The 14907-nt window shown below is 47.1% G+C and overlaps 1 protein-coding gene across 3 annotated transcripts in view; it reads left to right on the top strand.

The window, feature by feature from the left end:
- The first annotated feature begins 4619 nt into the window (after window positions 1-4619).
- LOC101396995 (tumor necrosis factor receptor superfamily member 10A-like) overlaps window positions 4620-14907 on the top strand; it is a 28224-nt gene continuing 17936 nt past the window's right edge. The window contains exon 1 of one of the 3 annotated variants that reach the window (XM_087437317.1): window positions 4620-5062. In XM_087437317.1, coding sequence (XP_087293443.1) covers window positions 4862-5062 — 201 coding nt within the window. In that variant the 5' untranslated portion in view covers window positions 4620-4861. The remainder of the gene's footprint in view (window positions 5063-14907) is intronic. The other 2 variants (XM_087437318.1, XM_087437319.1) reach the window with 2 other exon arrangements.

Below are 14907 nucleotides of genomic sequence, written 5' to 3'. Positions count from 1 at the left end.
TTCCCAGGGAGGGAATGTCATCACCGCAGGGAGAGAGGACCCTGGAAGGGAAGTGGTCCAGCAGAGCTGACTCGGCCATCCTGTGTGTCCTGGTCAGCAGCAGAAGGTAGGGCCCTGCATCTCCTCACTCCCAGGTCTCTGCGGGAAAATCCCTCCCTGCACCCACTGCTGTCTTGTGGGGTGTTCAGTCCTTGTTACCGTTAGAGTTCCTTCCACCTTCCCCTTACTCAAAGAAATTAGAGCAACAATTTAAAGAGGGAAAATAGTCTGTTATATACCTGATCATCAACTCTCCTCTTAATGTCTTCTCCTCAGTTATCTGCTTGCTTTTCTCTCTCATTTGGCCCTAGGTCCTAATCTACCCTGCTGCCATTCAGAATGCGGAAGAGAGCAGTGCTGCCAACGTGGGACCTTTAACAACGTCCAAAGTGTGTTAAGGGAGAACATGGAGGATTCTTATGTCATTTTAAAGGTCAGGCACGGTATGTATTTCAGTGGGCATTGGAAAAACAACCAGCCCATCAAACCTGTGCTTTACGCTTCGGCGCCCTTTCCCTCCTCCTACCTCGTCTTGTATAGATTCCAATGATTTGTTACCAGTTACCTTCACCTTCAATTGTTTTCTGGTTTAAAATACTCCACGTGGCAGACACACCCTAAGGTGAGCACCAATGAGTCCAGCCCTTGTGGTGTCCCCACCCGTTGGGTGTGGACAGAATCTGAGACTTGCTTCTCACCAAGAGAATATGCAACGGTGATGGGATGTCACTCCCAGATTGGGTCACATGATGTGACAAAGTGGGAGGATGCCACCCTCATGATCACCTTTAGTAATGTTAAGACTCCTGGTTGCTATTAATTGCATCCTCCCTCCACTAAATCTCCAACCTGGCTGCTTCTCTCTTCACATATTCAGCAAGTCACCTGGGCATGACAGGGCCCAGTGATGGTGACACTCAGCACACAGAGGAAGGATGTGGGTTCTCCTCCTGGGCGGCAATACTCGGCAGTGCTCCTACAGTACCCACAGGGCCGTTCACACCCTGATCACATGGCAGCCCCTCAAGGGCCACAGGAACTGGGGGATGAACTTGTGCCCACTGACTACAGTGATGTGGTCTCTACACTTGGGTGGTTCTAGTTTTTCTAGTCGGACAGTGATTCAAGCCGAAGTTTCAGAGGATCCTCGGTTATCTTCTCCATGTTGAACCTAAAGCCTTTTTAACACTTACCGCGCATTTAATTCTTTCCTTCTCTCCTTTGGGAAAATAAGATGGACATGAACATTGTTAGCAACAGTTCTCAAATAAGTCCCATTGAGATTTGTGTGTACATTTTGTAAAAATCTAAACATCCCATTATTGTAACAATCAGAACAGGTAATATGTAAATGTTCCTCTGAGAAATGTCTCTCCAACAATTGTCCCGGCTGGCTCTTGATTCTGCTGCTAAGGACAAGGAGGGATCTGCCTGTCAAAACCTGCCCGAAGGAGGTGATGGGGTGACACATGAGGTCACTGTCCCAGTCACATCTGCCCCAGGAGAAGGAGCAACAGGGTCACAACTACTGCCCTTCTCCAAAGCAGATTCACTTTTGTGTCCTTCCCCACTAGGGGAAGGGTCCACATCTGACGGGACATGCGAAAGCATAGTTCCTTCACAAGGGAGGTCTGAGAGCAGTCCGGTGGTATTTGAATGTTGAGGAATGTTCCTTTGGTCATAAATAAAGGGCAGCAGAATCACCCTTTGCTGATCCAGAGGCATCTTCCTTACCTGGAAGTTCTCTGCATGGCAAAATTTACAAGAATCCAATATAGGGTCTGGCTGGGAGGCTGCTGTGACAAACACCGCACACAAAGGCACTTCCTCGGCCCTGGCCAGGCGTCTGAGGACGCAGCTCCCAGAGCATCTCCCAGTGCCCCCATGCAGCATGGGGCAGGAACCTGCATTCCCAATCTGTAAACATTCTCATAGGAAGTGGGCCCCCCCAGCCAAAGGTTGAGAGAAAGAAAAGAAAGGGATAGAGGGAAAGGGAGAATGACTTACTCTGCTCTGAACCAGGCTCACCTGTTAGTAGAGGTTTCTTTTCAATAGAGAAGGGTTTCATAATAAGAGTTCCCTCATCTGCTTTCTATTCTGTGTCATTAAATCTGAAATGCACTGTAACAGACTTTCGGTAGAGCTTTTTGAACCAAGTGTTTGTACCTGCATTGTGTCATCAAATGCTCACACACCCTGTAGGACAGAAAACTCAGCACCAAGGAAGAGAGGGACACGGGCTTGCGAACAGCACCATGGAGTCCATGGCACCAGCCCACAGGCATCAGAGGCCCTACCCAGACACTGGAGGACTAGACGGAGAGAGGAGGAAGATGCGGGAACCGTGAGGAGTGGGATGGGCAGGCTTTGGTAACTACTTGGTCCTGACAAACTGGGGAGATGGGGCAGTCCAGGGTGACTTGGACACATGTCTCTGAGCCTGATGACAGGAAGCACAGCATTGCCCAATGTGAATGGTGACCCTGGATTCTGAAATCAGGGCCCTGTTGCCATCCACAGACATTCAGGGAGTCATGAAGATAAATAATACACGAGTTTATTTATCTATAAAATAGTGTTTGAGCTCCGTAATTACAGCCAGGCCACCTTCTTTCTCATCGATTCCACTTTAGCTTGAAAATAAGAAAAACAGCTGTTTAACAGACTCAAAATATTCTATGATGTAGAACTTTACAGGAACCAAAGTCAACTTATGAGAATATACATATGTTTTGGTAATTGAAGTCCTTAAAACACAGACTCTGCAATAGCAAAACACAATCCTTTGCTTATAAGTAAAATCTTAGTAATTCAAATCATAAAGTGGTCATTACTTAACAAATAATTAACAATTTCTATGGAAAAAAATTCCACCTGGGTTGTCTTATTTACTAAGTACTTAAATTCTCTAAAGTAAAGGTGAACCTGTCAAAACACTGATTTTTTCCTAACGATTCAAGGTTTCTTATGAATGGTGCTCTTTTCTATTCTGATCATCTCCCCAAGGTAAACTGACTTCCCCCAGGTGTTGACTCTGGAAAGGGAACCCGCAGGGTGGGGGAAGTACCCAGAATCTCAGCAGGGTTTTCTTACCGGGGCTTGTGCAATAATCTAGAAAAGTCGCATGCTCTGACTGAACGATGGACTGGAGTGTACATGTGGGGGCCCTCTCCCCTCTCTGCTCCTGCAGCCCCCCTTTGAACGGCCCCCAGACAGGGAGGCTCAGCCACTGGTGCGGACTCTGCTGGCAGCTCCTCCCAGACCAGCAGGGCCTGTGCACTTGTCAGGGACAGGAAAGGTTCCGGGGAACACTTCTGCCATGAGGCACAGAGTGGGGGACAGGGGCCCCCACCACACAGCCTCCCACCACTTAGAACACCAGCTCTCCTCACCAGGGCTTTCCACCCAACCGCCAACTGCAGTCTCACTCAGGGTGCTTTGTAGGTCTCAGCTCATCCACCACCCAGGACATCTGCGCAACTGCTAGGAAGAGTGAGGGAGATTTCACAGGACACACGTGGAAAAATATTCAAGATATATTGTCAAGTGGAAAAGTAAGAACTTGAAGAACAAGTTTAAGAGTGTGAATCTGTTCTTTTCCGTGTATTCTGTGGACAGCTAGCGTGTGGTGAGAAAACATTCAGAAGGAAGTTACACTGGTGGTTAGATTATGGGGACACTAATGTTCTAAACTGCCTTGTTCTGGGTTATGAAATATGTTTGTAATAAACACGTGCACATTTGTGAATAGAAGATTCCAGGGTGAGAACAAATGTGCTCAACCAGACCTTGAGCGTCCTCTTCATCCTCCCAGGCACTTGCTCTTGGGGCCCAAAGACATGTCCTCCTCACCCAGCAGGGTGATGGGCCACTCACTCCCTACAGTGCATGCTGGGCCCCTACTCGTGCCAGGCGCGGCTGGCAGGCTCCACAGACCATCCGCGGTCTCCTTCCTGGAAGTCCACGTTCTCTCGCCTCCCGCGGGCCCTGGTCAATGGGGGAGGGGAAGGGAGAAGCTGAGAGTGGGCAGAAGGCAGCAGTCAGAGGATAGGAGGCAGTTCAGGGTTCTTGAACAGGTGGGGCATCTGCCCCCCAGGATCAGGACGCGCCTTGAAACGCAAACTTTGAACCTCACTCCCCTGATCACAATAGAGCATCCGGGAAGCGCCCAGTGTCCCCACCTCCGGAATGAGGTCGACAGGACCCGGAATGAAACCACATCCCCAGGGCAGCCGCCAGAGCAAAGGTTTGCATCACATCCCTGTTCCCTGTCCGCAGAGGGGCAACCAGAGGAGGCAGGGCTCCTCTCCTGATGGAGGACGTCTAAGTAGACGTGAATCATATCTACGATGTGAATATTAATAAACAGAAAGCTCGTTTAAAACGGAGTCGGAGGCCAGAGGGAGCAGCTCTCACGGCACCACCAGAGCCCAACTAGAGAAAAAGACTTCCTCTTCTTGCCTGGCAACAGCTCAGCCAATGAAAAGCCGCTACACTTGGGACTGGAGAGGGGTCTCCTCCAGTGAACTGTAGCCCTCCCAACTTCCCCTTCCCCTCTATAAAAGAGTTTCTCTTCCCCTTTTTGGCAGACTTGCAAGTGGCTGGCCATAGTTGTAGATCCAGGATTGCAATTCTTTGCTGATCCCGGATAGAAATAACTGGCTATTTGCAACCTGTTGGCAGAAAGTAGACATTGACTGACTGCCGGGGCGCAAAGCCAGGGTATAAAAGTAGTGGCAGGCTGCATAGCTGTTGAGACCCCGCGCACCCCCAGGGTTGCAGGAACGTCCCAGCGCCCCGGGAACACACCGAGTAATTCCTGATGCCTCTGCCAGGTTTCAGCCGGCGGCGGCGGGAACTAGGAGCGCTCCCTGACCTCACCCGGCAGCGCGGGCCGAGCGCACCGGCCGCCTCGGGCGCCCGAGCGGGGCGCGCCCCAGGTCCCAGGCCGGCGCGAGGAGCCAGGCCTCGGCTCCGGGGCCCCAGGACCCTTGTCTTCGTCGTCTGCAGTGTCCTGCTGCCGGTGAGTCCTCGCCGCGGTTCCTGGCTCGGGAAGGCGTGTCTGGTGGCCGGGAGGGAGCAGGGGGAGTTGGGAGACGCGGCCGGGTGCCTGCCCGGGTCACCAGCTGCCGGTGCATGTACTGCAGGACCGACCCGGGCAAAGTCGGCGGAAGAGCGGGGTCCCCGGCCGGCAGGGCCGACCAGGGCCGAGGGAGAAGAGCCCGCGCTCCGCCTGCGGGTCCCTGGAGCGGCTGGCCACGAAGAGCCCCAGCCCCAGCAAGCCTCAGAGTGACAGATAGATTACCTTTTCTTTCTTTTCATTCTTCTCCGTCCTATTCCTCTCCCCGACCCCCAGCACCCTATTTTACCTTACGTTTAAATTCTAAAACGTGCTTGTTGCAACTCGGTTCAGGTTGCAGCCAGCGAAAAGGAAATTTCCCTAGGCTGCCCTACGCAGCTTCCAGTTCCGCCCCCTGAACGGCCGCTGGGCACAGTCTCCCAAGTTCCTGCCTGTCACTTTGTAGCACAGCAACAGGTACAGGCGCTGTGTAGACCCGGCCAGTCATCTCAGGCCTCGGAGGCTCGCCCCTTCCTTTAGGATTCAGGGTGAGGCTCTGGTCTTGATTTTGCTTCTGACCCAAGCCAGTATTGGTGTGTACCCTAAAGAAACTCATTAGGAGAAAAATATGCTTACTTCCATTTCTTTTCCAGGTTGTTTGAGGCTCTTTTCGAAGTTTCTTATACATTAAAAAAGAAAAAATTAAGGCCAAACAAGGTTACAGGAATCATGAAAATTTACGTTTTCGCTGAACAAATTACTACTAAAATCGGAAAACCAGTATCATTTTGCACTCAAAAAATTATAGAATTAATTTTTAGAATACCAGTTTGTAATGGATAGGACCCACGTTTACCACTGCTTGATGAATGGCTCACTTTAGTCAGGCTGGTGTGAATCTGGATGAATATAAGTACGCCTGTGCAGACAAGGTAAAAAATCTGAATTTGATGGTTTGGGGAGTGTGAAACCCAGGCCTTCTGGTGTCCCCAACCACCGTCTAATCCCTCCATTAATCTTGCCTTTTTCTATGTATTTTTAGGCATGATCACTTTTAAAACTTTGTGGTAATCCAAATTACATGTGTTATGTCAGTATATTCAGCTTTATCTTATTCTTTTAGCAATGGTCTAGTATTTTATTGCATGAGTGAACCACAATTTATTTTAGTCTTCTCTCATACTGATAGCTGTGTAGATTATATCCTGTTTCTGTTTTTGCTAATTTCAACAGCATTATAGTTAATACCTTTGTACATGTCATATATCCACATAGCTATGTGCACTGTCTATTGAGTAACTCCTTAGAAGTGGAATTGCTGTGTCAGCAGGTCAGATAATTTTGTACTTTTGTTTAGATAATGACCAGCTGTCCTCCACAAGAAGGCTGTACTGTTTTACACTCACACCGAGTCCACAAGTACTCCTGTCTCCTTACACCCTCACTACACTGAACTTTAACTCTTTCCTAGTCAAGAGATAAAAAATGGTGCACCACAGAGTTGTGGTGTTTGTTTGTTTGTTTGTTTTTTGCTGAGGAAGATTGGCCCTGAGCTAACATCCATGCCCATCCTTCTCTATTTTGTATGTGGGATGCTGGCACAGCATGGCTTGATAAGTAGTGCATAGGTCCACACCCGGGATCCAAACCTGCAAACCCCGGGCCGCCGAAGCAGAGGGCACAAACTTAACCACTATGCCACTGGACTGGCCCCAAGAGTTGTAGTTTTGATTCCTCGGTGCTCTTAGAGATTTCAAGGATCTGTGAGGTTTCTGAGACTGGGAGCAGGTGACCAGGAGACCCGGATTAGGCTGCAGGGGAGGGCGGCAAGGGGACTGGAATCCCAGCTCTGCCCTTGAGCTGTGTCACCTGGGGCCAGTTACCACCGCAGCCCTGCCTGTAATGAGATGGGGCCCATGTGCTCGGGCTGTTGGAAGGGTGACATCAGATGGGGCCCAGTGCTGAGCCCTCTCCTGGCCCCAGGTCCTTGTCTGCAGTGCTGGTATGGCCCCATTTCAGGTCCCTCTCTATCAAAGTAGGAACTGTGAGGTTCAGAGGCTCAGAAGCTGAGTCAGGCTGTGTGAGTCCTGCTATGGGAGCTGGAGACAGCGGGCCTGCTCAACTCCTTTCCAGCTTTGGGCCCCTGGTGTGGCCCCCGCTTCCTCCCATGTGAAGTGGGGAGAAGTCTGCAGGGCCCTTTGTGAACCCCTGAGAGCTGTGGGGGCGCCGTGGGAGGCTGTGTGGGAGGACAGATCCCATCCTCGGGTGGTGTCCACCACTGTGGTGCTGGGAGGGCCACAGGGCACATGGTGTCCAGCCCAGCAGTGGCTGCCACCTGCTCGTGTTGGCACCTTGGTCTCGGCTCCCTGTGGTGGAGGCAGGAGCTTCTGAAGAACAGGGAGGAGAGCAATGCTGGAGGAGGTCGTGGAGGAACGCAGAGGAGCCCAAATGTCAAGTGATGACCATAATGGCATTGCAGGGCCACAGGCCTGGCATCCTCAAATGACTCAGTTGTCCCTGTGCTGAGGGCCCCACACAGGTGCAGTCTGAAGAGTGAGCAGGTAACGCATCAGTCCCTGTGGCTGCAGGTGCCTGGTCACCAATTATGGTGGCTCAGAAGTCCCACTATCTGCTGTCAGTGCTGTGGAGAACCAGGAAAGTAGGTGATATAATTGAGTCAGAGTCTGAAGGCCTGAGAACAGGGAAGCCAACCAGTAGATTCCAGGAAGGCCTGAGAACCAAGGGCACCAAAGGCAGAAGATGGATGTCCCAGCTGGAGCTGTCAGGCGGGAAGGGCCAAATTCTTCTTTGCTCTGCCTTTTTGTTCCATTCAGGCCCTCAAAGGGTTGGATGATGCTCACCCACACTGGGGAGAGCAAAGTGCTTTACTGAATCCATCAGTTCAAATGTTAATTTCATATGGAAACACCCTCACAGACTGAAGGAGAAATAACTTGCTTAGCTAAATATCTGGGCACACAGTGATCCAGTAAAGATGACACATAAAATTAACCATCATAGCATGGTTTTCTGTATATTGGGTTTTGCAGAATTTCTTAGACCTTTGGCTTTATAGTTTATCCAGCTTGGAAGATTTTTGGCTATTCTGTCTTTAAATATTTCGTCTGTCTTCTTCCTTTAATGGGCCTTCAATTGCTTTTATGTTAGAATCCTCAGTATTATTTCAGAGATAACTTAGGATCTGTTCATTTTTTCCTTCGTTTTCTTCTTATGTTTCATTTTGGGTAGTTCCTATTGCTCTGCCTTCAAGTTCGCTGATCTTCTGCAGTACCTAATCTGCTGTTAATCCCGTCCAGTGTATTTTTCATTACAGATGTTGTACTTTTTTAATATCTAGATGTTCCATTTGGGTCTTTTTAATATCTCCCATCTATCTCCTGGTCATGTTCATGTTTTCTCTTTTATATCCTTGAGTATGTATATAAGATTTAGATTAGTGTTTTAAGTTGTTTTTCTAAATTCCATTATTTCTGTCACTTCTTTGTGTCTGTTGATGAATTTTTTTCCTATTCATGGGGATATTTTCCCAATTCTTTTATGTCTAGTAATTTTTTATTAGATGAAGACATTGTGAATTTCACTTTCTTGGGAACTGAATTTTGCAGTATTCAGTTAAAGAGTGTTGAGTACTGTTCTGGTCACAGTTAAGAAAACTGAATATCAATTTGATCCTCCAATAATACCTTTTATCTTTATGCCTAGGCTACAGTTGCCTTATTTGGGGCTAATTTAGTTAACACCAAGGGTCTAGTAATTAACTGGTAACTAGCCAGCACCGTCTTCTGCGGTCTGTCTGCTCTGGTAGATGGGAACATGGACATTTCCCAGCCCTGGTGAGCCTCGGTCCTTGTCCAGCCTGCTGATTTCCAGTGGTCTCTTCTCAGCCTGGGTGGGTCCCTCTCGTGTGTGCACAGATCAGCTCTCACCCAGACCCTGGACGGGCCCCTCTGCACATCTCCAGAGCCCTCTCTGTGCAGCTTCTCCTTCCCCAGTTCTTTGCGCTGCATTCGGCCTCTTGGACTCCTCTCTGTGCCTCCTCAGCAGAGGCCCGGGGCTTCCAGTGCCCCGTCCCTGAGCTGTAGCCTGGAGACTGTCCTTGGGCAGTATGCTGAGGCCAGCACTGGGCTCCCCTCCTGTGTGTCTGGGGGGTGGGGCGCTGTTATTGACCCCCCAAGGAGTTGATGAGCCCTTCACTCGGAGTGTCTGGGCCCTGGGGGAGAGAATGAGTGAGCCCGTGTTCATCGTGCTCCTGGGAGCTCACAGTCTGGTGGAAGAGATGAGACCAGGGACCTAAATAACTAAAATAAAATGCTGTGAGATCCTATCACCCTCACTTCACCCCACCTCCAGAGAGGCTGTGATGGTGCCAGGGAATGTCATTCCCCTGTATTTGGACCCTGACAGAGGTGAGGCCATTTTGTTGCAAGACCCCAGGTTATGATACTGCTGGCCTGGAGGATGTGGTTTTGATTAAATCAACATTGTGGGTAATGTTTATACTAACCACAGCATGTGATTAAATATAGAACTTAGCATGTGTCAAGCTGTTTTCTCTCTGTGTGTTTCTTTGTCTTTCTGTCTCTCTCTCTTACACACACACACACACACACACACACACACACACACACCCTGTGGACTGACACAGCCTCAAATCTCTGGCCGCACCCTTGGGCTCTCAAGCAGAGGTAACCATGTACTAGAAGGTCTCCTCCTCTACCCCACTTAGTATTGCCCCTACTCCCCCCACCCTGTTACTTTGACTCCATTCTTGTCTGTGATCCTGTCCATGTAGACTCTTCCCTCTATGTCCACCAGTGTCCCCACCACCCATGGAATTTGTCACCTCTGCCTGGGCAGCACCCCCAGGCTCTTTTCACCTTTGTCAACCTTGAGGTTACCTGTGTCTCTGCCTCAGCTCCCTGTGACCTGGAACTGTCCTGAGGAAAGGAAGGGCCACATCTTGTCGTGACTGAAAACAGTTAAGATTGTATGTTTTAATCCCTATACCAATTGCATATACACAAGGAAACATGTATAGATAAAAGGCCAGTACAGGGCCAGCTCCGTGGCTTAGCGGTTAAGTGCACGCGCTCTGCTGCTGGCAGCCTGGGTTCAGATCCCGGGCACGTACCGATGCACCACTTCCCTGGCCATGCTGAGGCCGCGTCCCACATACAGCAACTAGAAGGATGTGCAGCTATGACATACAACTATCTACTGGGGCTTTGGGGGAAAAAAATAAATAAATAAAGTTAAAAAAAAATTTTTTTTAAAAAAAAAAAGGCCAGTACACAAATAAAATGGAATTTTAAAAAGTAATTAACATCAAAATATGCAGGAAAAGAGAACAGGGAAAGAAATTGGGCAAACACAAAATAAACGCTAAACTTATAGACCTCTTTCAAACACATCAGTTATTACATTTGCTATAAATCTACTAAATGTTACAATTCAAAGGTAGAAAAAGTTAGAAAGGATGAAAAAGCAAGACCACAAATATAGTATCTATTAGAGATGCATTTAAAAGCAAGACACAGGTATATTGACAATAAATGGATGGAAAAAAGTGTACCATGCAAATAGTAGTGGTAAGAAATCTGCTGTGGCTATCTTAATAGCAGATGAAATTGATTTCAAAACAAAGAATATTATGAGAGTGTTACTGAACCAGGTTTGTTTTGCCCACCACATGATTATGCCAATCACCAAGATGACGAGTTTGCAGCAGAGAAAGGGTTTAATTCATGAGGGAGCCAAGTGAGGAGACAGGAGAACTAATCTCAAATCTGCCTCCCCAAAAAATGAGGATTAGGGGTATTTATGGGAGAAAGGCGCAGGGCAGTCTGAAGTGGGAATAGATGATTGGAGGTAAGGAGAAGTGAGGTAATTGATGATCTGTGCAAGCATAGTTAAGATTCTTGGCTCTTCATAGGATGCATGTTCACACAATGGCAGTGTTACCATGATCTGAGGGTAGGGTTTTCAGCTCCTTGATGTCAAAGGGTCACCTATTGGTCATCTGCACAGGCCCAGTTGATGAGTCAGTGGTCTTAACCAGTCTGAACTGGGCAAGGAGTCAACTCTCAGTTTCTGAAAAACTCAAGCACCTGTTACCATGGTGACTCAGGTGTTAGAGATGTTATCTATAGGGTGGGTTTTAGTAATGCATTATCTAACTACTTTTGCAGACAGACAACTAACTGTGTATAGTTAAAGCAAGTTGGCCCCCCATTTCAAGAGATAAGAGGGAACTTTTGTCATGTTAAAAGAATTAATTCCTTAGGGAGTCACAATAATTGTATATGTGTATGTGACTGACACAGTTTCAAAATACATGAAACAAAAATCCACAGAATGAAAGGGAGATTTTAACACCACTTTATCAGCAATTGATGGAATGATTAGATGATAGCTCAGTAAAGCCATGAGAGATCTGAACACTGTCAACCACCTTGACTTAATGGTCGTTCACAGAGCAGACGTGCAACATCTGCTGAAGACTCATTCTCTTCTGTGAACATAGTACTGTGGGAGATCAAGATTTGGCCATCCTGAAATATATCTCTTTACCTTGATTGTTTTCTCTGAAGGACATTTGACCTCCCCCACTAACTGCCTAAAGAATTTGACATGGTGGCTCCTTCCTGGAACAGATCTTCTATCATGATGGCTATAAAGATAATGTAGGATAGAGGTTACAATAGCAAAGGCACCAAGCCTCTTTTATCAAAAAACTCTGTCTCTCCCTGACCACATTAGCTATAGAATTGTCCTCCTGCCCTCTGAAGTCCCAGGCCACTACCCACCCCCAACACGCTCCTCGCCTTTAGCTGCAATACTTAAGTAAGCAGCTTAGACAGAGGGACGAGTTGCTCATTTCTGAGTTTCTCCCATGTATACATGTTATTAAACTTGGTATTATTTTCTCCTGCTAAGCTGTCTTGTTAATTATTTGGCCAGCCATAAGAACCTTAAGGGAAAGGGCAGAGGGAGATTCACCCTCTTCCCCTGACAGTACCTTCACCAAGACAGTCCCCGTTCTGGGCTATAAAATGAGGCTAAATGAAATTAAAGTGAGTGAAATTATAGAGAGTATGTTATCTAATGCAAGGAAACTAAATTGGAAATCAATAACAATATCTATAAAGACCCCCAAAATTTGGATATTGAGCAAAACACTTTTAAACAATCCATGGTTCAAAAAAGAAATCAAAATGGAATTGAAAAATCATTTCACAATAAATAACAATGAAACTATAACACATCAAAACTAGTGGGATGCTGCTAAAACTGTGCTTAGATTAAAATGTATAGCTTTCCATGCTTATATTAAAAGAATAGAGGGGTAGAGGAAATGGGGAGTGACTGTTAATAGTATGGAGTTTCTTTCTGGGGTTATGAGGATATTCTGAAATTGATTTTAGTCATGATTGTTTAACTCTGAATATATTACACAATTGAAATATATTAAAACAATCTAAAGGGGTGATTTATGTGAATAATTATAATTATTAATTATGCGAATTATATCATTAAAGCTGTTAAGAAAAAGAAGACGAAATATATAAAATCTATGACCTGAAGATCCACATTAATCAGCCATAAAAATAAATGTAAATTTAAAGCAAATAAAGTAACCAGGAGGAATACAAATCAGTGAAATAGAATATTCAGACACTGTCTGCCTGGAGTCAGCGCAGACCCCTCAGGTTAAGGGCTCAGTCCCACAAGACTGCTCCCACGTCAGATAGCAATCACTAGTCATGAGCTCCCAGGTTACCCACGCTTTTGTCCCACTTGCCTATAAATCGAGGTTCCCACAGCCCTCTCGTCAGGTCTGATAATTTGCTATAACAGCTCACACAACTCAGGAAAACACATTCCCTGATTTATTATAAAGGGTACAGATGAACAGCCAGGTGAAAGGCGAGGTCCAGAAGAGTGCAGAAGCACAGAAGCTTCTATCCCCATGGAGTGGGGGTGCACCACCCTTCCAGCATGTGGGTGTGTTCACCAACCTGGAAGCTCTCTGAACCCCCCAGTTTAGGGATTTTTATGGAGGCTTCATCACATAGGTGTTACCGCACCAGGTATGTTTTTACCTGCCACCCAGAAGCCAATCACTGAGATGATGTGATTGCAGAGAGAGAGGGTTTATTAATCACAAGGCAGCCAAGTGTGGAAACGGGAGAAGGAATCTCAAATCCGCTTCCCTGAAAATAGGGACTCAGGCATATTTATGGGGAAGGGGGCAAGATGGTCTGAAATGATTGGAGGTGAGGAGAGATGAGGTAGTTGATGATCTGCGCAAGCGTAGTCAGGCTTCATGCCTCTTCGTAGGACTGTCCACAGAATGGCGGCATTAGCATGCTCTGCGGGTGGAGTTCCAACCTCTTGCCGTCAAAAGGTCGCTTATAGGTCGCTTATTGGACACATGTCTGCGTGGGCCCAGTTGATGGGTTGGTGATCTCAATCCGGCCTGAAGTGGACAGGGAGTTCAGTTCCTGGAAAGAATAGCTCAAACACCCATTACCATGGTGACGCCGGCTCCAGGGGGATGGTACCTATAGGAGCCTGGTGAGAGTCAGATAGCATATTGCCTAAACAGCACAGTTAACAGTGGGTAAGTTTATCATGCAGATTGAAGTCCTCCCCTTCTGTTTTTGATAAGTTTCTAGGTAAGGCCATCCGCCTCTCCTTCCTGGTACAGGGAAGAAGATACCTTGACAAATGGAGATTTTCTTTACAAAAGTAAACTTTATTTTATAAAGGGCAACCAGAACTGAGAAGGGGCTTAGCACAGACTCACCCAGACAACCGGAGATGTCTGTGGCAATGGCCTGTTCTGGGGGCAGGCCTCCCATCCCAAACTCCTTTCGTTAGTTAGTGGGGGTGGGGACGGGGACCAATTCCAATCCCCCATAGTTACTGGCTGCGTAATCATCAATGGCTAACTGTTTGCTGGTTTTATAGGCATGATCAATTATAAACTCATTCTCTACCCCCTTTCCCCTCCCTAGAGGATGGAGGTGGGGCTGAAAATTCCCAGCTTCTAATCATGGCTTGGTCTTCCTGGTGCCCAGCCCCCATCCTGAAGCTATCCAGTAGTCCACCAAGAGTTGCCACATTAGAACAAAAGACATTCCTATCACCACCATTACAGAGGAAATTACAAGGGTTTTAGGAGCTCTGTTTTAGAAACTGGGGGCAGAGACCAAATATATATATTTTCTGTTATGTCACAAATACAATAAAAAGAACTGGCAAAAATGGAAAGTTAGTTTTCTGAAAGGATCAACAAAATGAATAAACTCCTGACTAGACTAACAAAGAAAAAACACAAAATACCAGTATCAAGAATTAATGATGGATGTCACAACAAACTCTACATCCATTAAAAAGATATGAAGGGGGGCTGGCCCCGTGGCTTGGTGGTTAAGTGCGCGCGCTCCACTGCTGGCGACCCGGGTTCGGATCCCGGGCGCGCACCGACGCGCCGCTTCTCCGGCCATGCTGAGGCCGCATCCCACATACAGCAACTAGAAGGATGTGCAGCTGTGACACACAACTATCTACTGGGGCGTTGGGGGGAAAAAATAAATAAAAATAAAATCTTTAAAAAAAAAAAAGATATGAAGGGGATCTTTGAATAACTTTATACCAATAAATTAGACAACTTGGATGAAATGGACACATTCTTTGAAAAATACTACTTAGCAAAATAGAGACAAAATGAAAATGTTACCGGACACACACCCAGGTCCTTTACCCGCCACACAAGAGGGGCC

Source organism: Ceratotherium simum, chromosome 12, assembly GCF_057802395.1.
Source record: "Ceratotherium simum simum isolate JZ-2026a chromosome 12, ASM5780239v1, whole genome shotgun sequence".
In the NCBI taxonomy this organism is placed as follows: domain Eukaryota; kingdom Metazoa; phylum Chordata; class Mammalia; order Perissodactyla; family Rhinocerotidae; genus Ceratotherium; species Ceratotherium simum.
The sequence above is the reverse complement of the archived record's forward strand: the minus strand, read 5'-3'. Positions and strand labels throughout refer to the sequence as shown.